Raw genomic sequence first — 26,667 nt, 5'->3', positions numbered from 1 at the left:
CGAGATTTTATACAAGAAGCTAAAGACCTATGTGAAAATGGATTATCGTTTCAGGATACGTTGTACACGTGCAGTATAAAATTCTTTGTATGCGATGCTCCAGCGAAGTCGTTTGTTTTGAATGTCAAAGGATGTACTGGGTATTCTAGTTGCACAAAATGTACAATTGAAGGTACCTATGCCAATGGACGCATCTGCTTTCCAGAATTAACTGCACGGGAAAGAACCGATACAGATTTTAGAAACAAAACGGACGATGTTTATCATGCAGGAGATTGTTGCCTTGAAGAAATTCCACGTTTTGACATCATCAAAAATGTACCATTGGACTATATGCATCTAGTCTGCTTGGGAGTTGTGCGAAAGCTTCTTTATTTGTGGTTATTTGGGGACCTAAAATACCGTTTGCCACATCGCAATGTTTTTTCAATTTCAAATGCTTTAGAAAAACTCAAGGGGTTTATCCCTTTAGAATTTGCACGGAAGCCACGGTCTCTTGATTTTGTGAAACAGTGGAAAGCCACAGAATATAGACAGCTCTTGTTATATACTGGTCCAATTGTTCTGAAAGATGTATTGCCATATGATGTTTACATGAATTTTTTGACACTTCACGTTGCAATAAGAATTTTGTGCAGCACCAATACAACTTCACTTTTCAACTATGCTCACGACCTACTCAAACATTTCGTTACATCATTTATGATACTTTATGGAAGGCACAGCGCAAGTCACAATATTCACGGCCTCATCCACATTGTACAAGATGTTAAGAATTTGGGTATTTTGGATAGCTTCAGTACCTTCAAGTTTGAGAATTATATGCAAACTTTAAAGAGACTACTAAGGAAAAGTGATAAACCGTTGCAACAAATTTTTAGGCGCTATGTTGAAATAGAAAACAGCTCAGAAAGTACCACATCAAAAAAACGAAGTTGTAAATTCGAAGTACTCACACAGTCTTCTCATTACGATGGGCCATTGCCAGACGGCTGTGAGAATCCACAATATAAGATTGTTAACTATTCAGACTTTAAATTAAAAGTGGACAGCTTGGCGGACAACTGTTGCGGTTTAGTGAATGGGGAAATAATTTTGGTGAAAAATATTGTGTATGACTCACGTAAAGGCATACTTGTTTTAACAGGAAATGAGTATGAGGAAAAAAACAATTTTTACACTGAACCATGCGACTCTTCATCACTTGACATATGGTCAGTTGGTAAACTGTCAGAGTTGAAAACATGGCCTTTAGAAGATGTTCGCCAAAAGTACGTGAGATTGCCATATGGATCCAACAACTTCGCAGTTTTTCCGATGCTACATGTAGAACTTAATTAATTTGAGAACAAAAAATAACGATAATAATGATAATGATAATGATAATCAAAAGAAGAAAAAGAAGAAGAATTAGAAGAAGGAAATCATCAATTAATATGTTAATAATGAATAATAAAATAAAATGGAATATAAAATGGATGTACCCACGTTAGGTACATACCTGCGCTGAGGGACCTTGTACACATTATCATCGCATACGGCCCTAGCGCGTCATCGTGAGCGCAACACGGCCCCCCCTCATATGCGCAAAAATCATGCGTGGCAGTTAGCCGGCCGGTATTAACCTGTAACTGGTGCAAGAGCTAACGAAACTCGGCACGTGCTCGGCACGTTGTAACAGTCACGGTGTTGACGAGCGATTCAAACTGTTTTGTGAACGAGAAGACACGTGGGCTGTTTCTACCTATGCAGGGTAAGTGCAACAACATTCTAACTCCTATTTTTCTTCTTGTAAGCTACACGATTTGTGCGATATTCTTGATATACACAGAAAAATCACATTAACGAAAATGGAATATGGCGACGCATCAGTGCAAAACATCTAGATGTCTCATATTTCGGGCTATTAAGACGATTCCGTAACCATATTTGGCTAACATAAACGGGCAGGTAGCCGAAGTAGAATCACGCTAAATCTCACGTGAAAATTTACGAGGTATTACGGTCATAGCCATAGTTTGGCTCATTAAGAGTAAGTAACACCGATAGCGTGGTTTCTACTTCGCGCACGCGTGAGTGCCAAGTCACGGGAAATTTTTGCGTAACTCGAATAGAGTGTCGAACCGTGTGAATAGTAGTTTTGTTTCGAAGAATTGAAGTACCTATACGAAAAAAACTTGATACGAGGTGTTGCGAATTGTGTTCCGCATTATTCTGTGTCTTTTTGACCCCTCGAGGGCACACCTTCGTAGAATTACATAAAGTGCACACGAGATCAAAATAACTCCAAGCAATTTTCAAATTCATATACCTCAAAAAGTATGCATTCTTTCGGGTAAAACGTAGAGACACTTCTTGAAGCTAAAAAGTCATGTTTTAACCCAGTTTTATTACTTTTTATGAAAAAAATTATTATTTTTTCTCAATTCATAGTCATTTCAGAGGTTTCGAGATTTTATAATGTTCTACAGATTGTTGTGTTGCCTGTTTCTCTTCTTAAAGTTCTTTGTTCACTGGTTTGTATAGTATTCGCGTAGATAAATTTGAGAACTTGTGAGAACTCCCATTTCAGACTCAAGCATTGCTAGCAGAACGAAGTATCATTTTTTATTTCCAGTTATTGGCAAAGTAGCAAACCACTTGCAGAATTTAAAATCGAAAAGCTTTATTGAATGTGTATATTCAGCATTGAAGACGTATGCACGTTTCAATACACCCATATTAGTATAGTTGTGTAGGTGGTTCTATATTTGTTACAAAAATCATGATCAGGATTTGCTTACAGTGCTGAAATTATCTTGTTGAAAAACTGTAACTATTATTTGAAAATGTTGATTACCTAGAGTATTTCTTTACAGTGTAATTTAAGCAAAGTCATGGCGCAATCCAAAAATTATGTCATTGTAGAGTTTGAGGATGGAATTCAATTGATAGCGAGTAATTAATTGGCTAATTGAAGAGACCATGGAAGCTTACTGGCCTAATTTTACAACGATGAATCGATATTACAAGGCTGTGCAAGTATTGGAACCGATTAAAGATTCCTGGAAGTTGTTCAAGGTAAAACGTATACTGGCCAAAACTTGTAAGTTAATTTTTCTTTACACCCGTGGTATAGGCTCAACTATGTACTACGATGACCAGAATTAGTATTCAGTCTACCATCGTTTTCTTTTTGAACGAGTTGGGTACAGATAAAACATTATAGTTTGTCCGTTCGGTTTAGGTGGACATTAACCAATAAGGTTACGAGAAATTATGAGTAATCTGAAATCCTCAATATCATATTATAAACATTTGTTTGACCGCTTTCGTTACTAGACTGCTATTCTAGACATTAATATTTTGAGCTTTGGATCCATTTCTGATATGACGTCACTTTCTCTCACGTAGCCATCTTCCTTAACTGAATGAACAAGCTGTATTTAAGTCGTGTATTGTGAAAAAGAATTGTAATGTAATTCAGTAGTTGCCAATGATGAATTTTTTTACCTCAAATATATTTACAAAATTTTAGATAACTATGAGAAAGGAACAAAAATTTTAAAAGATGCGGAAATATTTTCCGATCTCGTTTCGGATGTTGATGATACATGTCTAAAATTGAGACGAAGAACACATGCTCGCTTAGTATATTCTGATAGCGATGATGAGGAGTCGGGTATGGAAAATAACAGTCGATCCAAAATTCCTCCTCTTCCTAAGCCCTATGTGAGTGAACCATTCATTCCACCGCAAAAACCGATAAAAAACAGCAAAGCATCAGCTGTTACTTCAAGGAAAATGGGATGTCACGAGCCATTGAACAATAACAACTCAGATTTCGAGGATGCGGAAATCCATTGCCCCAAGCAGACTGGCAAATATCTTAATATCCAAGAGCACTCAGAAGTCGATGTTGAATCAGAATGTTGACTTGCTACAAACACACTTGCAACGGCAACTCTTCCACATACTAACAATACAGCGTCTATCAATCCTAAACAACATAACAGTAATCCACAAGTTACACACGCACATAGGGAAATGCCAGCCAAGAAAGTAATACAACCCAAAAATGTTGATCCAGATTTGGAAAGCTGTATGCGGAAGACAAATATGAATGAACCTACTATATCTCTTGACAATGAAGGTAAAAAATGAAATACGTTAAGTAATTCCATATCTTGAGACATCAACTTTTTTTTCCAGACTTCAGAACTTATCAACGCTTTGTCATACGCTCTTTCACTATGCTGAAAGCCAAAATCAATAATGTTATTGATGTTGTGGAGGTGATGAGTAAGAAGCTAGATGGTATAAAATGTACTGATAATATTCCGGATGCGAATCAAGAAGCTGATAACCCCGAACTTGAAGTCATGAATCTTTTCCCAATTTGCCATGTAAAAATGTTGCAAAGAGTAGAAAAAGAATTAACGAACAATGCGATGAAACAAAAATTGGTGAGTATATAGTTTTTTATTCCAAATATACCAAAATAGATTTTCCTTCTGGCATTCAACAATTTACAACTATTGTAATGGCGTTTGCTATAGAAAGCAATTGAAATTTGAAAGAAATTGCTTGTTTTGTTGGTAACATGGTAAAAAAAAGCTATTTTTTTGGCAGATTTTCATGAATTCATACAGCAAGCACCATTCTGTAACAACCAAGGTGTTAGATGGTAAATAAAAATTCTATTTTATTGCTCTATTCAAGAGTAACCCAATAACCTGCAGTAATAGTAATTTAATCAAGCATAACATTGCCTTAACCAGATGATCTGAAATTTACACACATATTGACTTCAAAAGTTCCACACAAGTAGTCAAAGATGAAATATTTACGCAAGAATATTGTAAAAAAGATTAATATTGACATTAAGTGAGGTCTCCCCTTACTATATCTGTTTCATACATGTCCCGAAGTATAACAGGTGAAGCACAAAGGCACCTCCGATGTAAACTATTAGCTGAGGAGGTTCGTTTGAGCATTTCTGTAGAGGACACTTCGTTAGTATTTACACTATTGAGCACAGAATTTTCTAAAGTGGAATCAAGTTTCATGCACAAGCGATGGAGTAGTTCAATCATTTTGAAATAGACCTTTCACAATCAGTTCCAAAGGATATGATTATGTACATTTAAAGCTGCTAAATAATCTTTTGCAGTTCAAAGAATTTCGAGATACCAAAATAACCGTTCAAATACCTTTTTCTGAAATGACAACTTGCAGGTTATTGCTTTCTGATCACTTTCTCTTTGTTGACTTCTCAGTTCTTCTGTTTCCTTTTTAGTAACATTACGTTTACACTCACATTCTTCTCGAGTCTACTCATTTTTCTCATTTGTTATTGAAAAATCAGTTATACCAGATCCCTATAACAGTAAAGACAAATGACTTGTGACTGAAAACGTTAATTCAAAAATATTGTGAATTGTGAGTTTTGATTTAGTGGAAAATTTGGTATTATTCATTTTAATTTGATCAATTGTATTGAACATTTTCCAGATGACAGCATTACTAAAAATCGGTGGAAGTGATTACAAAAACACTACCACTAGATTGATGGAACGGCTTTTCAGCAATTATGTAGCTGAGAAATTTAGCTGGGTCGGGTCAAAAGGAAAAAGAATTTTTTCAACACTTCATTTGTGTCGTGTTATTCTAGGTAAACTGATTCATACCATATTAAATTAATTGTAACATTTATCATGCACGTTGGTAAAATGTCCATAACTTATTTACATTCTAACGTTATTGTAGATGTTGTCGGGAAAGCATCGACCACAAATTTGGTCACAGAAGATATGATTGCGAAAGTCATTAAAGATTGGTTACGGCACGCGAAGGAACGATTGTCACGAGAGAAACCGTGAATATTAGATTTATTTAGTCATGTTTGTTCCTATCAATATGAAACAAACAAATAATTGCATTATGTCGAGCAGAATGTTCTCAGAAATATCTGTTCCAAATTGAATTGTAAATCTCATAATGTATACACTTTCAGGCCCCTATCTTTGCACACAGATGCAGAAGAAAACTCCGCCAGAGAACCAGATGCCGAAGTAGAACTTAACGTTCCTGGAGTAGCTGAAGGGACTGATTATTCCAACTAGTACGTTTTCTTGTTCTTACTACAAAATTATTATTTTCTCAAAACTTGCCTATAATGAGATGTTTTAGTAGGGAATGATTCAGATATTAATCAGAGTCCTTGTGTTGTCTTAGCTTCTCTTACCAGCTTGAGAATCAACAACGGACCCGTTTATACAAAAGTTCGGTTGTTCAGAAGGGGAACGTTAACGTAGGTTATTCGTCTTTTATTTTAAAACATTGGATTTCGTACTTTCAGTAACTAGGACATTATTGCAATGTGTGCTAATAAGAAACACGTACTTCGGACCTACCGATAAGATACCACGTATTTCTTATCCTTTTACGCAGATGATACGTGTTCTTTTATCCTAATGCATGAGATAATTGTTTCTTATTAGAAGCCATTGATTTGGATAAACCCATTTTAAAGAATCAATCTAGTCCTAAGTCCTATACACATATTGGCTCTACCAAGCAGCGCTTTTGACTATGTATCGTTCTACGCTCAATGTATACATTGTTCACCCTTATAATCTTATCACATTATAAATGTATTGTACAGCTACATCATTACACAGTACTTCTAAATGAGAAAAAAATTTTCAAATCTTTCATATTTCAAAAATTTTGAACCAATCGGTACTAAGAATTGAATAGAATCTATCTGTTGAAAAAATTAAATAGGCGGCAACATTTTTTTTTTTTTAGCGACTTCATGTATAGCATAATACAATTATAACGATAATGCATCACTATATTTTTTTCAGAAATACACGCACATACCAAATGTCTGCCTAAATTGGCATTGCATGATGAAAATATCTGATGCTTCTGCGACTGTGATTATAAAATTAAGTGGCACATTTCTATCCGTCTGCTGGTTGGATGGAAATAAAGCTAATGCCTTTTAAGTATTATTATCCTTTAAGTTCGACAGCGCTTTAAACAGCGGTTCAAATACTATATTATTTATTGCAATACATCGCAAGGAAAGCAAGTTTTATGTTTCAAATAATACTATGAGATAATGACTGATTCTACGTACTACATGATGTAGCCAAACTAATCGTAAGTATATTATTGAAATTCCTTATGGACGATTCCGTACTATTTCCCATATTTCTGTGTTGATTAAACAAGATAGTATGTTTTTATTTTGGTAATGTTTTAGTATTTTTTTGGTATAGTTATTAGGTATTGGCTGCATTCTCATTATGTTACTAGTATTCAATTTTGTTTCACTATTTATCGTTGAAAGTAGGTTGGAAATGCTCTGTGCACTACATTCCACCGTGCTTTGATTATTAGATTAATGATCGTTCTACAATGATATTGTTAACCGTATCATTCGTAGCTTTTTATTTATTATCGTACGTTTTTATATATTCCGATGTCCTATGTAGTATTTCTATTGTTTCATTCCACTTAAATCCTATCGGGTGTAGCAATATTGCATTGTAAAAGTCGATGTAAAAAGTCAGATTTGATGTGAAGCATTACAAATTAATGAATTAATTTGAAAATTAATTTTACTGGTATTGAAATGAAAGGCATGGAAGGTACAATGCAAGAACCTGTGCAATGATGTCTATCAACTGGAATGTAGTATCAATAGGTTAGACCGAGAATATATTGAATGTCGCTCATAGTTTGCTTACGTCTCTTATATGACTATTGGTAATTTATTTTGAATTACTTTCCAGCGGGCGATGATCTGACAGATGAGAACATCTTTGGTTGATGTTAAAAGAAGACCCTTCTTAAACTTGATTATCAACGGCTAAAAATTAATTTTATCTCTAAAAAGTACATATCCATTATACATAATGTCCACGACTATATTTTTAGGGATCGATTTCGAGATTCGATACTTTTTGGTAATGAAATTAATTTTTTTGCCATTTTCAACCAAGTTTCAGCAGAGTCTTCTTTTAAGGAGGTTCATGGCGTCATCGATTTCATATTTTTACCGTAATGACAACTATTTATAGCTGGAGTTTTATAAAAAAAATGAATTGACATTTTTATAAAATGTTTCAAATTCCAAATATCGTGTCATAAAAAAAGATTATGATCAAAATAGTTTAATGAAGTCATTTGCTGTACTTCATCTTGTTACAAAAAGGATCTATATGGAATCACATTTGTCAAATTTATGCAACTTGACTGAATATATGTATATTTATGCACCTACCACGTGAAGTTTGTTTGCTCTTAAACCAATTGCCAATTAATTTTAATGACAGTAGCAATTAGTGATTCATATGTGCAATAAATGCTTCAGTACAGAACTCTTATTAGGCTGTTTAAATAAATAGTAAATATAATTACATTTATATAATTAACTTGTCTTTCATTTCACATAAAATACTCACCCTGAAAAATTATCATTGTTTGCGAAAACAATTCGAATAAGAAGCCTGGCTTCTCAACCAATTCAAAATAAGTATTCACGCGTTTACCGCAAAATGCTATAATATTTGAAACATTGCATGTGTCGAAAAACCCATGACGTCAAAAATTGACTTGACGAAGGCCCAAAATTGGAAAGTCTGATCAAATTTTTCCGTGAAGACATTGTTATATGTGATACCGAAAATGTGCTGATATTCGTTTTGTGTGGAACTGCCACAATAATCGAAATTATACTTCAGTACATGTAGTTACGTCTCGGCCCTGAAGGGTGCTCTGAAAGCTGAAATTGTTATCTATTGGTTTCAGCAAGAATAACAGTGATACATGCGAAAAATAATACATTTATTACATGATCGTATTCTGTTATTTTTACTGAAACCAATGAATAATAATTTTAGCTATCCTCGTCCCTATATATTAACAAGAGACCGCTTCTGGGTCGAAACATAATTTCTACCAGAGCTTAATTTCATTGCTTTTTTACATGGCTTTTTTACACCAGAAAGATACCAGTGAAAAAAGGATGTAACAATTATTACCGAAAATATCAAATCAAACCAATCCCAGATGCTCCGGGAAGGTCATTAAAAGGATATCCCTATGACGTCCTATAGATATTGTCAGGAGGTCGTGAGTTATCCACCGTGGACATCCTGAAGATATTGTGGGATCGGACATTTTTATATCCCTAGGACATCCACGGGATATTGTGGGATATCGTGGGATGATCCCTGGATATCCAGAATATCCCAGTCTGATGTCCACGAGATATCCTAAGGATGTACTTGTGCTATGTGGGCTCGCTTCTCGCTTCGGTCCGCTTCGGCCCGAAGTGATTTGTTAATTGCATACACAAGTTAATAAATATTGAAGTTTTGTTTTTAATACACATCTGTCATTAAAAGGTAAGTTTGTGTAATACTAGTTCATTAGTTAGGTAGCAGACATATTTAATTGAATGTAATGACCAATTTATTTTTATAGACTCAAAATGGCAGCAAAAAAGAGAAAATTTTCTGAAGATTATATTAAATATGGATTCATTTTTATTGAAAAAGACGACATACAATTGCCTCAGTGTGTTATATGTATGAAAGTTTTAAGCAATGATAGCATGAGGCCCAATCGCCTTCAAAGACATTTGACCCAGCAACATCCTACTCTGACAGCGAAGTCGAAAGAGTTTTTTTCTTCTAAAGCTGAAGTACTCAAGCGCATGAAATTGGATAAGTCAGGAAGTTATCACAAAGGAGTGTCACAGCATGTCAAAGCTTCATTTGAAATAGCTTATTTGATTGCGAAGCAAAAGAAACCTCATACTATCGGCGAGGAATTAATCAAACCATGCGTTTTAAAAGCTACACAGATAATATTAGGAGAAGAATCAGAGCAAAAAATGAAATCGATTTCTCTGTCGAACAACACAGTGAAGCGTAGAATCGATGATATTGCAGCAGATATAAAGTCACAAATAATTAACAAACTAAAATTGTCACCATTTTTTGCCATTAGTTGCGATGAATCCACAGACATAACTAATTGTGCACAGTTAATCGTTTATGTTCGGTACATCAGCGGAGATATAATTGAAGAAGAGATTTTGTACTCTCAATTTTTGACAGCAGGCACTAAATCTGAAGACATATTTAATTCAATATCTGACTTCATTAAAAAAAATGATTTGGATTGGAATAAACTCATTGGACTTTGCACAGATGGGGCTCCTGCAATGATAGGTGTCCGATCGGGCCTAGCTCAAAAACTCAAGGAAAAGAATCCTTCGATAGTTAGCACACATTGTGTTATTCATAGACAAGCTTTGGCTTCAAAAACATTGCCACAGAATTTACGCCAGATTTTAGACTCGGCCATACAAATCGTAAACTACATCAAGAGCAGTGCTTTGAACAGTCGATTATTTACTTTACTTTGTGAGGATCTCGATTCTGATCACAGAGTTCTTCTTTTTCATACAGAAGTACGCTGGTTGTCCAAGGGCAACATGCTAGCTCGCCTTTACGAATTGAAAGAAGAGGTCATCCTATTTCTTGAGTTCAAGGAAAAAAATATTTTTTTGCAAATGTTCAAAAATGAACAATTTCAATGTAAGTTGGCCTATTTGGCTGATATATTTGACACCTTAAATCAGCTAAACTTGAAGCTTCAGGGTCAAAACGGCACTTTAATAAGTAACTATGATTATATTCAAGGTTTCATATCAAAACTTCAACTTTGGGATCAAAAGGTGTCTGCTGAAAATTTATTATGTTTTTCTCGGCTATACGAAGCAATTAAAAATAAAACACTGGACGAAGATTTGAAAATTGAAATAATTACTCACTTGCAGACCTTGGTGAGCGAATTCCAACATTACTATCGAGACATAAATTCAGAATCACCAATATGGTGTCACGAGCGCCGCATATTTACCCAAGACTAAATTACCGATTATATCAATTATTATTTTATATATTATTATTATCTTTAGAAACAAGGAAGCATAGTTTTAGTTAGTCTATATAAAATATTTTATTATAACCAGTTCGTGGAGTAACCGAGCGCAACGGCGTAGTTGGACGGCCAGCAACGTCAGCGTCTTCGCGCCCGCCAGATCCCGGGTGTAATCAACACCGGGATGAGGCGAGCGCGAAATCACGCGCTTCAAGGATGACTGTCGCGAGGCGAGCCTTTGTTCGAAATTGTGTATTTAGCGAAAACCCCGAGTTGTAAATTCAGCAAAAACTCGCTCGCCGCCCGACGTTCCAAGGGATGTTGGACGAGCGAGCGAAGACAGTCCCCGTTAGAGACAGCTAAGAACGACATCAACGGAACCCAGGCTCCTTCAGAGCTGCTGTGTGAAGAGTATCAGACTTAGAATCACCGACGATTAGAGCGAGAACACCTCTAATTCTACAAGCGGTATTCCAGAGCATCTCGCGTCGCGGCGTCAGTCTTTGAAGCTGGTAATAAGCGCAATTGTATAAGCCACGAACTCTATAGAGCAGTGTAGCCCGTAAGTGAGTGTGTGAAGGTGTGTATACTTCGGCATCTTCGAGGCCGAAGCTGCAAGAGAGAGAGGGAGAGGGAGAACGTGAGTAGAATTAGACCAAAATATTGTAAGCTTCCTTGTTTAGCACCTTTTCTGCTTTTAGTTGAGCTATTAAACATTTTTTACTTTGCTTCCTTCAAAATATTGGCACGTTCAATTGAAATCCTCCAAACCTTTTCCCAGGGAACGTCCTGTAGAGGACGTTCGCCTCCTAACCTGCCAAAAAAATAAATATAAACCTCAGTAAGAACTAAGAGGGTTGAAGCCGTCGCGTGCGAGACCGCTCCGCACGTGACAATGGCACATGACCAGAAACCCATTTGTTGTCGATGTTTTACAATTACCAGAAGAAGTACAGGAAGAATTTCTAGAAATGAAAGCTGATTCGACCATGAAAGATGACTTCCATCTCTTGACATTGGAGAAGTTTTGGATAAAACGATTCCTTATCAATCCAAAAGTTGCTTCTCTTGCTTTGCGAATACTTCTTCCGTTTTCTTCAGCATATATGTGTGAGACAGGTTTTTCAGCTTTGGTTTTAATTAAAACTAAGCAGCGAAATCGTCTTGCCCTCGACAGCGATCTGACAATAACTTTGGCAAAAACTGTACCTAGAATCGACAAGCTAGTACAGAACGTGCAAGCTCAAGTATCTCACTAGTAATAATATTAATATTCATTTGAAAATACATGAAAGTTGTAATTGATAAATAAATCATATTAAAATAAAGTGCGTTTGTTTTATTGCCACGAAAAATATTATGGGGGGGGGGGGGGGGGGGCATGAAAACGTTGTTTATATTACGGGAGGGCTTGACACAAAAAAGGTTGGGAAACCCTGTTTTAGATAGATTACTATATCAGGAACTGGAATACTATGGTTAAGAGGAGGATGCATGGCTAAAGCAAATAGTATAACGCTGCCTGGAATGGACACATACTTATCAAAACAACAATATTTGTACCAACCGAATCTCTCTCTCTCTGTAAGAAATGTATCACCTGTAATACATAGCAGCACTAAATTACTGGAGTACTTAGATAAAGAACCAATTTTCAGTAGCAAGCCTGAACAAGGAAAACCATTATTCGAAATTGAAAAGGATCTAGAGGCAATGGAGCAACAGAAACAAATATCGAAGCAACATGACAACTTGGTTTACGGCTCATATATAGCGCAAACAGGAATGGTACTAACCATCGTAGGAATTTACTATAGGAAACAGGTGATGAATCACGCTAGATCATGTTTAAGGCTAACAACTAATCAAAACTCCAAAAACCGACGGGACCTAGCACAAAAACCCATTCACGAGAATACCATGTTAACTGAGATTTGCTCTCCCTCTATGACTGAGACACATCGCGACCTACCTCAACAGGAAGCGCAAGTGCACTAGAACCAAATTATACTCCCCCATTATCCCACTCAATAAATAAAACACAATGAATACTGGAAACGGCAACCCTCTTCGTTATGAATCATATTGTTGCTATTTGCAAAATTATCAACAGGAACCATGGCCAGCACCAGCCAACCGGACCAAACTCCATCGAGGAGATTATTCATAATCGGGCTAGCCACCTGCGCCAAAAGGCGGGACCTAGCGAAAATATGCGAAAACTACCAACCGAGATCGAGAGTCATACGAAAAGGAAGGGACTATCAGAACACGGCATTCGTAGACTTTAGGACATCAGAAGAGGCGGCGGAGGCCATGAAAGGTGTAAGAACGGTGACACTGAAGAAGAGGAAACTTACCATCAAGTTTGCGGATGCATGGGAGGAACTGCAAACACTACCATCATGTAAAAAGCGCAGGCCACTTAGGATGGAAGAAGACCCTTTACCTGGATTCGTGCCGAAGGAGGCAAAACAACTGCCTATAGAATGTATTTGTGAAGTTGCACGTCATTTACCATATAAGGAACGTGCACGGATGGAACGAGTATGCAAACAGTGGAGAATTGGAAGTAGAAGCTCCCATACATACACCAAAACTGTAACCCCGACTAGCTGGGAATGGAAGGACGGATGGAACCAGATATTCAATTCGGACGGCCTAGTGTGGATTATTAAGAGAGGCAGGGAATACTTAACATCCCTAGACCTAGAGGGGATCACGGAAATAAAATCCATCGCGATCACTATGGCAGCGAAGGAGTGTCGAAAATTGGAAGTTCTAAAGTTAACGACAGTTAGCATTAGGGGAGGAGCGTTAAGATCTGTGAGTGATCATCTCTTCGGCCTCAGGGAGCTGGAGATTGGACAGTGTGTGGGACCTATTGACTGGGAGATAGAAAATATAATCCTCAGAAATTTAAACTTGCAAAAACTGATACTTAAAGACAACGAGATAACTGGAAAGGGACTGGGACACAAAACGTCGATCAAAGAACTTCACATAAAGGATTGCGATATGGCCAAGGCTGAAGGAATCGCAAAGTATATCCAACTACAAGATCATTTGGAAATACTGGTGATTATAAATTGTCTACAGTTAAGACGTGCACAACTACTAACGGCGCTTACCGAGAACAGCCATACTAAGGATACGTTAAGGTCACTTAAGATCCACGGCGATGGACCCAGTGACGCGCCTCGGGAAGACCCAGAGCTAGCGGAAGGAGAAGAGGGGAATTCATCGAGTTAGACCCTTTAGTAGCGGAGCAACATCTAGCATCAGCCCTCCGGTCACTGCATGAACTATCAGTAACAGCATGTGGATGGGTAGATGCTAACTTTATCGGAGACATTGGGGAAACATTGGCCATTCTCAGTTCCCTAGATATCAGCATGTGCACGAATATACGTGGACAATTTTCGTTAGAACCCCTCGCACAACTAAAACATCTGAGGATCCTAAGGATGAATAACATGCATCCGACCGTGGGAGGAAGCTGCCTACGAGAACTGGACCTACTCGAGAACTTAGAGACCAGAGAGAACCTGGGGATCCACGATGAGGATATTTGCGGGATGCTAAGGACTAACCACGTTGTCCAACACCTCGTCATTGAAGGTTGTAGGAACATAACCCAACAGACCATAACCGTAGCACGAGAGGTTGTAAGAATGGGACACCGACAGCAGCCACTCTACCTTTATGCCGGGAGTACGCAAGCAACACCGTCTCGGCGGGACAGAAGAAACGCCTACCTACGTCTAAGCTTTGAACGATATGCGACGCCGCTGTTCCAGCGCGTGAGGTAAATCCCGTGAACCCAAAAACACTCCGGTTGGCTGACCAGTTTTACTGATCACAGAGAGTTATTCTCCCGCCAACCGTAGCCCCAGAATAATAACTATATTTTAGGGCCACACGAGGTGAAGTCTCACGCGCTGGTGCAGTTGCAATCGTTATGAGCGGACAGTTGTGCATAAAATCTATATAATAATTATAATTGTCAGTTCTTCTTCTTGGGAAACAGTATCAGTTCTTTCATGTCATACACATTGAAATGTGAGCTAGTTCATGGAGGCAGAATTTAATTCGATGAAACGAAACTCGATTTCACATAATTCATGACACCAATAGTCACCATCTTGATACTTTAATAACGATAACGCCCGCCAGTCCAATATAGTGTCTCATGAGAATATTCGTGTTAGAGATTGATCTTCTCAAATGTGAGGCTCGGCTGACCAGGTTACTGATCACAGAGAGTTATTCTCCCGCCGATCTCACATCTGAGGTTGCAGCAGGAACAATTGTTACCATCGAACGTCCCAAATACGATTACTCATCCCAGATATAACTCCTCGCGCTAAACTATGCTACAGCTGTCACTAATGTAAAGGCTCGGCTGACCAGTTTTACTGATCACAGAGAGTTATTCTCCCGCCGACCTTACATCCTAGATTGCAGTAGCAATGATTGCGAACATAAAAAAAAAAAAAAAAATGCATCCAGTGAATAAACTCAAAACATGTCTGCTGTCTGGCCAGGAGTTTCAGCCATTCGACTCGATAGTCCGGGCGCAATTTCCATTACACCTCTTGTAGAGTAGTGTGGTGGTAATTCACTGCCAATTATTCCAAGTTCCGATTGTCACGATGTTATTAGATATACCACCTTTAATCATGTTATTATTCCCTTACGTTAACGTGAGTTATAGTTATCCTTAATGTAAGGCAGGCTGACCAGATTACTGATCACAGAGAGTTATTCTCCCGCCGACCTTACATCCTAGATTGCGATGGCAACGATTGTCGCCATGTTATAAAATATTCCACCTTTAATCATGTTATTCTTCCCTTACGTTAACCTGAGTTATAGTTATCCTTAATGTAAGGCCGGCTGACCAGGTTACTGATCACAGAGAGTTATTCTCCCGCCGACCTTACATCCTAGATTGCGGTAGCAACGATGGTCACCATGTTATAGAATATACCACCTCTAATCTTGTTATTACTTCCTCATGTTAACTATATATATATAGTGTTCTTAATGTAAAGGCCGGCTGACCAGGTTACTGATCACAGAGAGTTATTCTCCCGCCGACCTTACATCATAGATTGCAGTAGCAACGATTACTTCCTTATGTTAACTTTATATATATAGTGTTCTTAATGTAAAGGCCGGCTGACCAGGTTACTGATCACAGAGAGTTATTCTCCCGCCGACCTTACATCATAGATTGCAGTAGCAACGATTACTTCCTTATGTTAACTTTATATATAGTTGCTCTTAATATATAGGCCGGCTGACCAGTTTACTGATCACAGAGAGCTACTCTCCTGCCGACCTGTAATTTTTTTTTTATATATATCTATGTAATACCTTGATTCATCATTATCATTGTCACACTGTCACATACACACACACACATCATCATTTTTATTACCCTCAGTTTTCATATACCTATTAGCCTTTAACTATTTATCAACGGGGACGTTGATGGTTTCTAAGTGGGGAGGGATATTACGCCCCGACGTACCGCCTTGGCGTCCCTTTTTCAAATTACATTCCATTTCATTTCTTTGATTACTTCAATGCACAGATATCATTTCATCAAAATCTCATATTCTAATAACAGCGAGATCCACCCCTCCTGGCAAAACTCACGTAGAGACCAACAATGATCCCTAGTATGAGGTCCAACTTTCTTTTATTAAGCTGGTACCAAGAACTGAGATAGGAGACTGCTGAATTAGCATCAGTAACGCTCAGCCTGGAAATATTCCTCTTTTCAAGTTAAAACTATAATCAATAACTAGGATAAACCACTACCTTTGGAACCACCAAATTAAAACAGATTACTTATTAGGATATATGAATGAATGTGTGAACATTACATGTAAATATCTTTTGTTCATGTCTTCAATGTGTCACCGACGAGATTGAGAATCGTCGGAACACCGTCGAAAAGCGAAAAGTAACGCTGACCATGTGGATTTGGGCGCCAGGAGGTCGCCCTCGCATCTCATTGGCCTAATTGATGAGTAGGAATTCTCGACCTCGTATATAATCTATTATAGAATCTTGGTGATCGGTCAATTAAGTAAACATATTTTTAGTGACGTTTCGACCCGGATGTGAGCCCTCCTCAGAACGATTTATTTATTTAACTGTCAAGAACAACGAAAAATTTTTTACAATAGAAGTACAATTAGACATTAAATATTGTAGATGTAATACTCTTAGGGCTGATATATATTATTGGTTAGTGAGAACAATTTGATCAATTGAAAAAAGGTAGGCTTAGAGTGTTATTTACCTTTTTTTTAAAAGTAAGCGAACGAAGATGCAGTCGAATTCAAAATTTACAATTTGTGGAGACAATGTTCTTTGAGTGACGGTAGTCATTGTCAATCTTCTAGTTATTTTATATGTAGGAGTCAAGAGTTGGAAGTCATTAATCAAAAAGATTAAAGAACTATGTTTCTTCACAGTCTATATGTCATTGTATTAAAAGGTTTTAAAGAAGGTCTTTTTAGCAGTAAAATTAGTTTGCAAAGTGTCCAAGAAGTGGTGCTGGGCTCTTTATGACTACATTCCCCATGTCTAACAAAAATTATTATTGGTTGAACCGATTAGGTCAACAGGTGAATAGCGACTGATGGGAGAAACAAATATGATCCAGAGTGAAGGTGAACCTAATATAAACAATTATACAGAAAAACAGAAAAATATAATCATTCGCTAATTACCGTTGTAACTTATTACAACTGCAGCTCCTTGGACCCTCGGGCCCAAGAAGCCGCGTCTTTCGTCTGTCAAGTCGCGAGGTGCGTGGACGTCAACCCGTATCAGCCCTTCTCGAGCAAGAATAGCGTTTGGAAAATCTTAGTTGTGACCGACCTAAAGTCTCGCGCTAATTCGTCAAAACCGAGCATTCAGTTATTCTGTTAATTGCAAGAGACTCACTATCTTCTACGTTTCCATATTTTCTGTGCTTTACTAAATCTCATCATTTCGAGAACAGACATTTTTATGCCATTCCATTTTGCACGATTAAATTGAGTTCGGCCCTGATTCAACCGAATCAGGTAATTTCAAGTGATAATAATAATAACTACATTAACGTTTTAATAAATAATCGTTGCAATCATTTTTAACTCACATCAAAATCAGAAAATAGACACTTTCAAGCTTTCGATAATAAGACTAAGTGACCGACGTTCAACATCGTTCGATTGATCAACTCTTCCAAACTTGAGGTGAGGCCCTGGTCCAGAATTCTACCGACGCAGACCGACACGATCCGACGGCACTCAATCTCGTCAACCGATTCACCTAAAGCTAAGTCGATCCGAGTGTGAATCTTCGAAATTGAACGAATTCTTGTTTCACCTTTAAAATCACAATTGACTTCAGTAATATTCATTCAAAAGCAAGTCTAGAATTGGTGGCTATCTTCACTACCCCCAATTAAATCATACTTATTGTGTTCCAAGAATTTACCAACGAGAGTTAACAATAGGATATATTATTGACTTAAGATAATCTAAAAAGAGAGATACAATATTGAATAATCACGACCAGCTAGTTAACCATCGTTCAGAGTAGATGTGTCATGAGCGCCGCATATTTACCCAGAATATATCACCGATTATGTCAATTATTATCTTAGAAACAAGGAAGCATAGCATAAATATATTAGTCTATATAAAATATTTCATCATGAACAATTCGTGGAGTAACCGAGCGCAACGTCTCCGTTAGAGACAGAGTAAAATCAACATCTACGGAAACAGGCTCCTTCGAAGCTACCGCGTTTAGAGCTATAAGCTCTTTTTCGATACCGACGATTAGAGCATAGTTCTCTAATCCTACACACGGCCGGAAAGGTTTCTCGCGTCGCGGTATAAGTCTTGCGAAGCTAATAATAAGTGCAAAACGTTAAGCCACGAACTCCATTGAGCTGTGTGGTCTGTAAGCAAGCGTGTGTGTGAAGGCGTGTGCACTTCGGCGAGTTCGAAGCCGAACCTGCGAAGCGTGAGAGAGGGAGAGAAAGTGAGTAATATTAAGACAAAGATGATTGTAAGCTTCCTTTTTTCAAGAATTCTCTGCTTTTGGTTCACTTGACTTATTAAACATTTTTAATTCGGCTTTTCCATCATAAACATTTGGTACGATAAATTGAAATCCTCCAACCCTATTCCCGGGGAACGCCCTGTAGAGGACGTTCACCTCCTAACCCACATAGAAAATAAATATAAACCTCTGCGAGTACTTAGAGGGTTGAAGTCGTCGCGTGCGAGACCGCTCCGCGCGTGACAGATGTTCCTGGTACCAAACGATAATATCCTTTAGAATAGAATAACACACGATTTGTATAAACTCAAACACTTTATAAATTGTGACTTTCGGCTCTTATATCATTATCACCATTGATTTTTAACAGACATTTCAAACACCAGATCAAAACCGAATATACTTCATCTTTTACCAGTTAAATCATATTAAAACATTTATTTTGAACGACCTTTTTCTCATTTTTATTATTATAAAATTGCCTCAACAATTTAAACAAACCTCACAGACCTGTACAGGACTATAGCAACACGATCCTACAAATTACCGGCTTATCGAAAAGTAGGTCTTTTCTTAGTTTCAATATTTATTCATTGTCGTTACGTGGGAGCTTGATTATTCAGTTAATCATTAACTACCACCGCTCAGTACACCCTCACCCCCACGTAACACCTTCACATTGAAAGAATTGGCTATAATTTCAATTTACTCGGAAGCATCTCCATCGATGTTTTTCTTCAAGCCACCTTACGAATGGGATTGTCTGGACGCCAAATACAAAAGCCAAAATTCTTGGTTAGAACGCGATTTTCACGGTTTACCTTGGAGCTGTGGAACCATACCGTTTGAGGAAGTTGAGTGGACCACTGAAGACAGACTGTGCAAAGCTGAAACCGTGTACGTAAAAGGAAAAGAAAAACGAGATTGGTTGCTCAAAATTGTCCCGAAAGTTCAAATCATCGATATGCTGGACTTTGACTGTCCGTCGCTTCAAACCTTGCAAAAAACTTCAGCTGTGTCTCTAAGATGTGACGTGCATACAATACCCAACGCAATCTGTGTAGTTCAAAACGTTTTGCTACTTCAAAACTGCTCACAAAATCATCATACTGTTCGGATGGCGAGGGCGTACGATTTGTGTTACTGCGCAGAAGCGTCTACAAGAAAGGTCCCACATTCCTGGCGAATATATCATCCTGGTTATGATACTGTTGAATAGAATTATTGTACTATCGTTGTGAAGTAATTGTCAACTGTACCCTAAAAATTGTACTCAATAAAACTGTTTTTTGAAGAATATTCATGTAATAATCTTATACCTTCACTTTCACCCTAGCTCTTAAGAAAGAATTTTTTTCAATGCAAAGCTTATGTGAGATTCAACCTTGCTCTCCATCCTTGACCGAGCTGTACTCAAACCGAGTTGAGTTTTGCATTCCTAGAGCGATAGTAACACAACACCGCAGATCCTTGGCTCTGAATGTATACTACCGCAGCTATCGGTCGACCGTGCACTATGGTCTTGATTGAACCCGTCCAAGATTCATCCTAGAGTTCACATTACAGTTACAAGACGCAAACGCAGCTCAAAACCCTCCATCGTTGCTTAGTGGTGTTCGAATTAGCATTATCTTAGATTTTAAGACTTAATTCTAGATACAATTACAAGGTACAAAACGTACGTAGGATTAAAGGTATACAAGATAATTAGACGATAAATGGAAAGATATTCATAATTTCAATTTTTTTTTTTGTTTATTGAACGTAAGACATCCACAGGACACTGGATATTCGAATGTGATAGTCAGATTATACGTATACGAATTCAAGTTGACCGTACGGTCCGCCAAGATAGCGTAGATGCAACCGTATCTCCTTACTGGCTGTCGTCACCTTCTGAAACAAATCTTCATCTTCTTGGAGGGCCTTGGTCAGTCGGTTCGGTAGAAAAATCGTGAAAGAGTCCTCCAAGTCCAGAACGATTTCATCACCAAATTTCGATTTAACCCGACGAACGCCACTGACTCGGTAGTCGAAGTATATTTCGAGGTCCGAAAGCTTTTTCAAGGGCAGAAGTGTCTCCAGGCGAGCGACTTCGTTCAATTATGAAAAGTCCATGATCGTTACAGTCGAGTTGTATGTGCTGAAAATCTCTTGTGAGTTAATTGAGGTCAGATCTAATTTTCAGCACATCTTTTACTTCTCCAATATTCTTGATGAGCAGTTCTAGTCGTTTCTTCAATTCCCGTTGATGTTCCAAAACACTTCTCATTTGCAAGAAGAACAGCTTCAGACTGAGGATGAAGTTTTCACTTTTGACTTATATAACGTTCCCCCACTATATAATTTGAAATTTGGTGGAGGGTGAGGAATGTGACGTGGTTGATATCAAATACGTATGTTTGTGTATGCGCACACCTTTCAGCATTCTTAGAGCGATAGTAACCCAACACCGCAGATTCATGGATCTGAATGTACCGCGGCTATCGGTCGACCTTGGATATCAAACCGACATCCGAATAAGTGAAAAACAATTCTCTGAACGATTAATTTTGGAATGTCGCGTGGTTGATAACATTGAAAAGGAATGTGAGGTGGTTGATGTTACTCATCAGCGATATCCGAGTGGATAAAAAACAATTCACGGAACTATCAATTTTGGAATGTCACGTGGTTGATAACGTGGGAAAAAAATGTGGGGGTGGTTGATATTACATATCAGCAGTCCTACCGTAGGAAAGGAATTTGGAGTGGTTAATGTTACACATCAGCAGTCCTATCGTGAGAAAAGAATGCGGGACGGTAAAAAAGTCCTCGCCCCCGCTGCGCCCTCCACCGTTGGTAGGCGAGCAGCGAGCACTACAGACTTTGACCTTCGTTCGTTAAGATTGTCGGTAAAACAGCATGATTTTGACCTTCTACCGATAAGAATTGCCAGCAAAGCAGCGCGATTTTCACCGTCAACCGATACAACTGTCGGTAAGGTTGCACGGTTTTGACCTCAAGTCGACACGGCAGACTGTGACGTCATCGCGGAAGAGTTTGAGTCTCGGGAGAAGGTCGGTAAGTGTCGGTAACAGGAAACTGCGTGTAGAATCCGCCTTGCTATGCTACTCGCTGACCTTTTAATGGAGATAGAACGCCGCGATATCAAGCAGAACGTAATGTTGACATCAATGAAGGAGATAACTGATGCTGTGACCGAGCTGCGTCAGTGCATTAAATTCGCTCAGTCACCAGAGGTGACCAGAGGTGGCAGAGTGAAAAAGATATTCTGCGCCTCGTGGATCACTACCTAATTGGCGCACGTGATCGTGACGAAGAACGCAAAAACAGGAACGCGGCGTGCGCTGCGAGGGCGGCAGCAGCAGCACCGGCTAATGGAGTGACGGAATTGGTTTTCGTTTAGAATTCAAATTTTTTTATCAATAAATATCTTTCATGAGAACGTCGAGTTCTACGATTCAGTGTATTATTGTTATCGATATTGCTCTAGTTTCCTAATCCGAGAACGGTCTAAAATTGTGTATGGATAGTTTGGATACCGGAGACTAGAGATAGGAGCACGAACTGCGGTTCAGTTAAGCGAACGGAAATGTATTGCAGTTCGAGTAGGTGTGAGGTGGGAGCGAACCGCGACGAAGCACAATTCACTAGTGTAAGCCACGAGGGGGGAACTGTCCGGGCGTCTCCATGGGGCGTCTAGTATAAAGTATAGACATTAGAAATGCAATGTGGCGGCGAGAATTCAGCGAACTCGACTGCATCCTTTTGAGCTCTTCAGCGCCATCCAGCGACGCATTTTTCATGACGTATTTCACTTTCTATTTAGCACAGCAGTTCGTGCTCTTGTCTCTAGTCTCCATGGTTTGGATCACGGTCTTACATACAGGTTGGGCAGCTCTGGTGGTGGGGGAAGGGTCCACTAACGTTACTCGTTTTTGCATTTCACTTTTTGACCGTGTGGAGCGCAACGATATAGGGGTATTTTTTAAAGGCACGAATGACTTGTTTATGCTGAGAACATAACCTCTATTTTTCAAGTATTGTTGTATACGCTGCACATTGTATCTCTTGATAATAATTACCGTAAAAAGTTTATGTAAGTCGAAAAAAGTGGTGATAAATGATCGCGAGTGAAAAATGGGGAAAGTTTTTGCTGTTCCCCAATACAACAAACTGCACAAGACTAATAAGCGTTCTATGTTTAAAGGAGCGTCTGCCGAAATAGAACGCAAAACATGGGCAGCCGCTATGCCAGAAATCAAAAATTTAAAAGCGTCACATTTCATAGGGAAAATCATTTTGACCCAGCTTTTATACATCGGAAATATGTGAAGCACAATGAAAACGGAAAGTTCATTGCTGAAGTAAGTATTCAAATGCAATGGAAACATAAAAATAACCTTACATCGCAAGCGTGTCGTGTGATTTTTTATTTTATAACGCGTTTTGGCGCAAGTTCAATCAAATGAGCGAATATAAGGGTTTTTCGTGCCATATCAGAGCATATGAGACTGCAGCAGTGATAAAATCCACTCACAAGTTCAACCGCCACCAACCAGAGGAAGAGCTATTGGTACCAAGCCCAGCACGTCTAGAAATTCCTATCAACAACGAAGATTTATATCGCAGAGTTGAGAAGAACAAGGAAACTAAAGCAATTCTAAGTGAAGAGCTGAAGAAGAAGCTCTACCCCGGAGTGAAAGATGGGATGTCAGCAATGGATAGACTAGAGGCCTACAACACAACAAAGGCCATAACATCAACTATCACCACTCGTGCCATAGGGTTTGCCACTGTGCATATATTTGCCAGTCTTTATGAATTCAACAACGTACCGGTAAGAGGCAGCATTTATCAACTCTTCCGTGTGGGACTAGCTCTGATAGAAGCGAAGGTCTAATTCACACATCGAGGTGTCTCAATGATAATGAACAATGAAGACGATTGCAAGCATCATACCTTCAATGAAGAATGGATGCAAGCTGCTAAAGCTGTAGTCGTAATGCCAGATCAATTAAGTACGATCATTAACGCAATTGGCAAAGTCATCGTGTACGATTCAACGTACATACCAAAACTGGCTAAAGATAACTACCATGAAGATAGATTTGTTCCCCAGAGTGAACAGGTAGTTTTATCAAATCTTAGAAACGTCGTAGCTGCCTTATCCGACGAAGACACGCCAGTACAACATCGAAGAGCATTTTACCAACATAATCCGATACCCGGGACCATTTGAAATGGACAACCTGAAAATCCAGTGTTACAAAACCCGGATGATATAATTCCTCCGCAATACCAAGTGGTAGATTTACAAGATGACATCAATGATTTACGGGTGAAGATGACTTTCTTCAACAAGAAAGCAGGAAAATATTTCACTAAACCAATAACTTTCGAGCCCGATGGTCACAAGACACAATTCATTTGCAATAAACAAGAGGGAATGCGAACGTGTGACCGAGGAGGAAGAGAACAACTTGATGAATACTATTCCCGATGTAAGATAGAAGGTGACATCGATGACTACTACAATTTAACGTTCCTGTCTGCTCCAGAACAACTTGAAGGAAATCTTTTACTATTAGGAGAGACACCAATTTCTAGAAATAGAAAATATCCAATATACATTTTAAGGGACGAGAGAGCCTGTGTAGAATTTTCAAATCTACATTATAAAGCAGCGAGAAACATGAGATACACCTGATAGGCTTTCAACTGATGGCCCGTCGAGCGAATATAAGGGTTTTTCGTGCCATATCAGAGCATATGAGACTGCAGCAGTGATAAAATCCACTTCATCAAATTTTTTATTTCAACCCTTCAACGGCCATTGCAGCATATTATCCACATGTGCGAATCAGCTATTTTTTAAAATATCTTCTTTAATTTAAATCCAAAAGTTCTGAAATAATTTGACAAACAGTAATGCATTTGGAAGAAGGTTTTCACGGAATAATTCCGTTTGAAAAATTTTTTATTTCGGTGTGAAAATTGAAAAACACTGTTTCCAAAAAGTGTATTTTTTCAGATCTTGTGATTGAGAAAAATTTGAAGCGGTTGAGAAAATCGATTTTTTTCAATGGGAAAGAGGCTTGGCCGTTAAAGCGTTAATGTTTAGGTCAAGACACTGCTGCATCTCTTGATTTTGCAATGTTATTTAACGATATGATGCTTCAGATTTTGCTTAGCATTTTACGGTCTTGACCCGCGAGGGGGAATGGGCGGAAACATGGGCGTAACGGAGTGCGGTGAGCGGGGTGTGCCTGAACAAAAGAATGTCGAACCGCTTACGGACTACCCACGTTGCCAGCAGAATAACTTCAACTCGTGATATCCGAGAAAACAAGTCGGGTACTTTATCTATGATATACTAAAAGATTATTTTTTTCTGTTGGCGAGCGGTTCGTGACGGAGTCTCCTTAATTGCTTTACACACAGGTCGAAGAAAATTCTAAATGTCCGATCTCATTTTTATTTATCCATATTGTTTTTGTTTTCTAGCATATGTATCAGCGTCCACAATTGGATTTAAGCGCAATACTGTGACGATGCTTCTCCAGCTTAAATTCCGTGATTCTCGCCACAATTTGTTAAAATTTGAATAATTGAGATGAATGTGGATATTCGGATTGGATGAGGAGGCCAAACAGAATTGTTGAAATATTAAGTTCGTCTACAAAAGTTTCTCTTTTGAGATATTATATTTCTCATATGAAGTTTTATTTTATTTATTTTAAAAGTGAAAGTTTTTACTTTCTTGCAACATTTGGTAAACACATTGTCAACCCTGTAGCGATTGCTCTTGTAGTTTTCTAGAAGTAAGGATAAGAGTACCCGAACAGAGTAATAAAAACTAGGTATAATTTTAAGCATAGTATAGACCCTTAAATATATATTTTCAACAGTACAGCTACAGTAATATAGCTCCAAGGAGTTAGTTCACTCTGATCCTTCAGTTTGTCAAGACGTACCTCCGATACTCTATTTTGAATAAAGTAACAATCTTCCTATAATAAATCTTCAATTATTTAATAAAATTAATCACACCAACATCCATAATCCCAACAGGTTATGGACCCAGGCTACGTTGATGATTAATTAAAATTATCAAAATTCAAATTTTATTGAAAGGAAGAAAATAATATTCAAAGTACGATTGAAAGTAAGTGAGTGTAAACTAAAACTAAGTGGTTTAGTGTTTCGTAGTGTAGATAAAACAATTATTTCCAAATATCAAAATAGTTCATTATTCAATAAACAATATGGAAAACGTGAAATCTAAAAGAAACATTCGACCTTTCGATGGTGAAAATTATAATATATGGACTTGAAGTGATTCATGTCATCGATAAACCGCAACCGGCGAATCCTGACAGCAAGTGAAAGAAATCGGAATCAACCGCGAAAAATGCGCTAATCGAGTATTTGTCCGATTCGTAGTCGAGTTACGTGAAACCGGAATCGTCGACAAAACAAATTTTTGCTGCCATAGACAATATCTTCGAACGGAAAAGTGTGACAAAACAACTAGGAGCTCGAAAGAAATTATTTAGTTTAAAATTAGAAGGTGATACAGATTTATGTTAACACTTTAAGCAGTTAGATTCTTTGATATCGGAGTTAGCATCA

The 26,667-nt window shown here is 38.1% G+C and overlaps 2 protein-coding genes across 2 annotated transcripts; both read left to right on the top strand.

Moving 5' to 3' along the window:
• The first annotated feature begins 4,203 nt into the window (after positions 1 to 4,203).
• Positions 4,204 to 6,920, top strand: LOC124221418 (uncharacterized). Its single transcript, XM_046631396.2, has 5 exons — positions 4,204 to 4,445; positions 5,494 to 5,653; positions 5,749 to 5,857; positions 5,996 to 6,103; positions 6,852 to 6,920. Coding segments are annotated over exons 1-5 (591 nt in total). The 5' UTR covers positions 4,204 to 4,232; the 3' UTR covers positions 6,853 to 6,920.
• A 2,693-nt stretch (positions 6,921 to 9,613) lies between these two features.
• On the top strand, positions 9,614 to 10,939 carry LOC138191185 (zinc finger BED domain-containing protein 5-like). Its single transcript, XM_069137381.1, has one exon. It carries the CDS (start codon positions 9,614 to 9,616, stop codon positions 10,937 to 10,939), a length of 1,326 nt encoding a protein of 441 aa, XP_068993482.1.
• Positions 10,940 to 26,667: the final 15,728 nt, after the last annotated feature.

The sequence above is a fragment of the Neodiprion pinetum genome, chromosome 6 (genome assembly GCF_021155775.2).
Source record: "Neodiprion pinetum isolate iyNeoPine1 chromosome 6, iyNeoPine1.2, whole genome shotgun sequence".
NCBI lineage: Eukaryota > Metazoa > Arthropoda > Insecta > Hymenoptera > Diprionidae > Neodiprion > Neodiprion pinetum.
The sequence above is the reverse complement of the archived record's forward strand: the minus strand, read 5'-3'. Positions and strand labels throughout refer to the sequence as shown.

Bases quoted from the DNA above. Each gene is read 5' to 3' on its own strand.
- LOC124221418 (XM_046631396.2), top strand. From the start codon at position 4,233: ATGCTGAAAGCCAAAATCAATAATGTTATTGATGTTGTGGAGGTGATG. The intron at 4,446-5,493 runs GTGAGTATATAG...AACATTTTCCAG, and splicing joins ATGCGATGAAACAAAAATTG to ATGACAGCATTACTAAAAAT. The intron at 5,858-5,995 runs GTGAATATTAGA...ATACACTTTCAG, and splicing joins CGATTGTCACGAGAGAAACC to GCCCCTATCTTTGCACACAG.
- LOC138191185 (XM_069137381.1), top strand. From the start codon at position 9,614: ATGAGGCCCAATCGCCTTCAAAGACATTTGACCCAGCAACATCCTACT.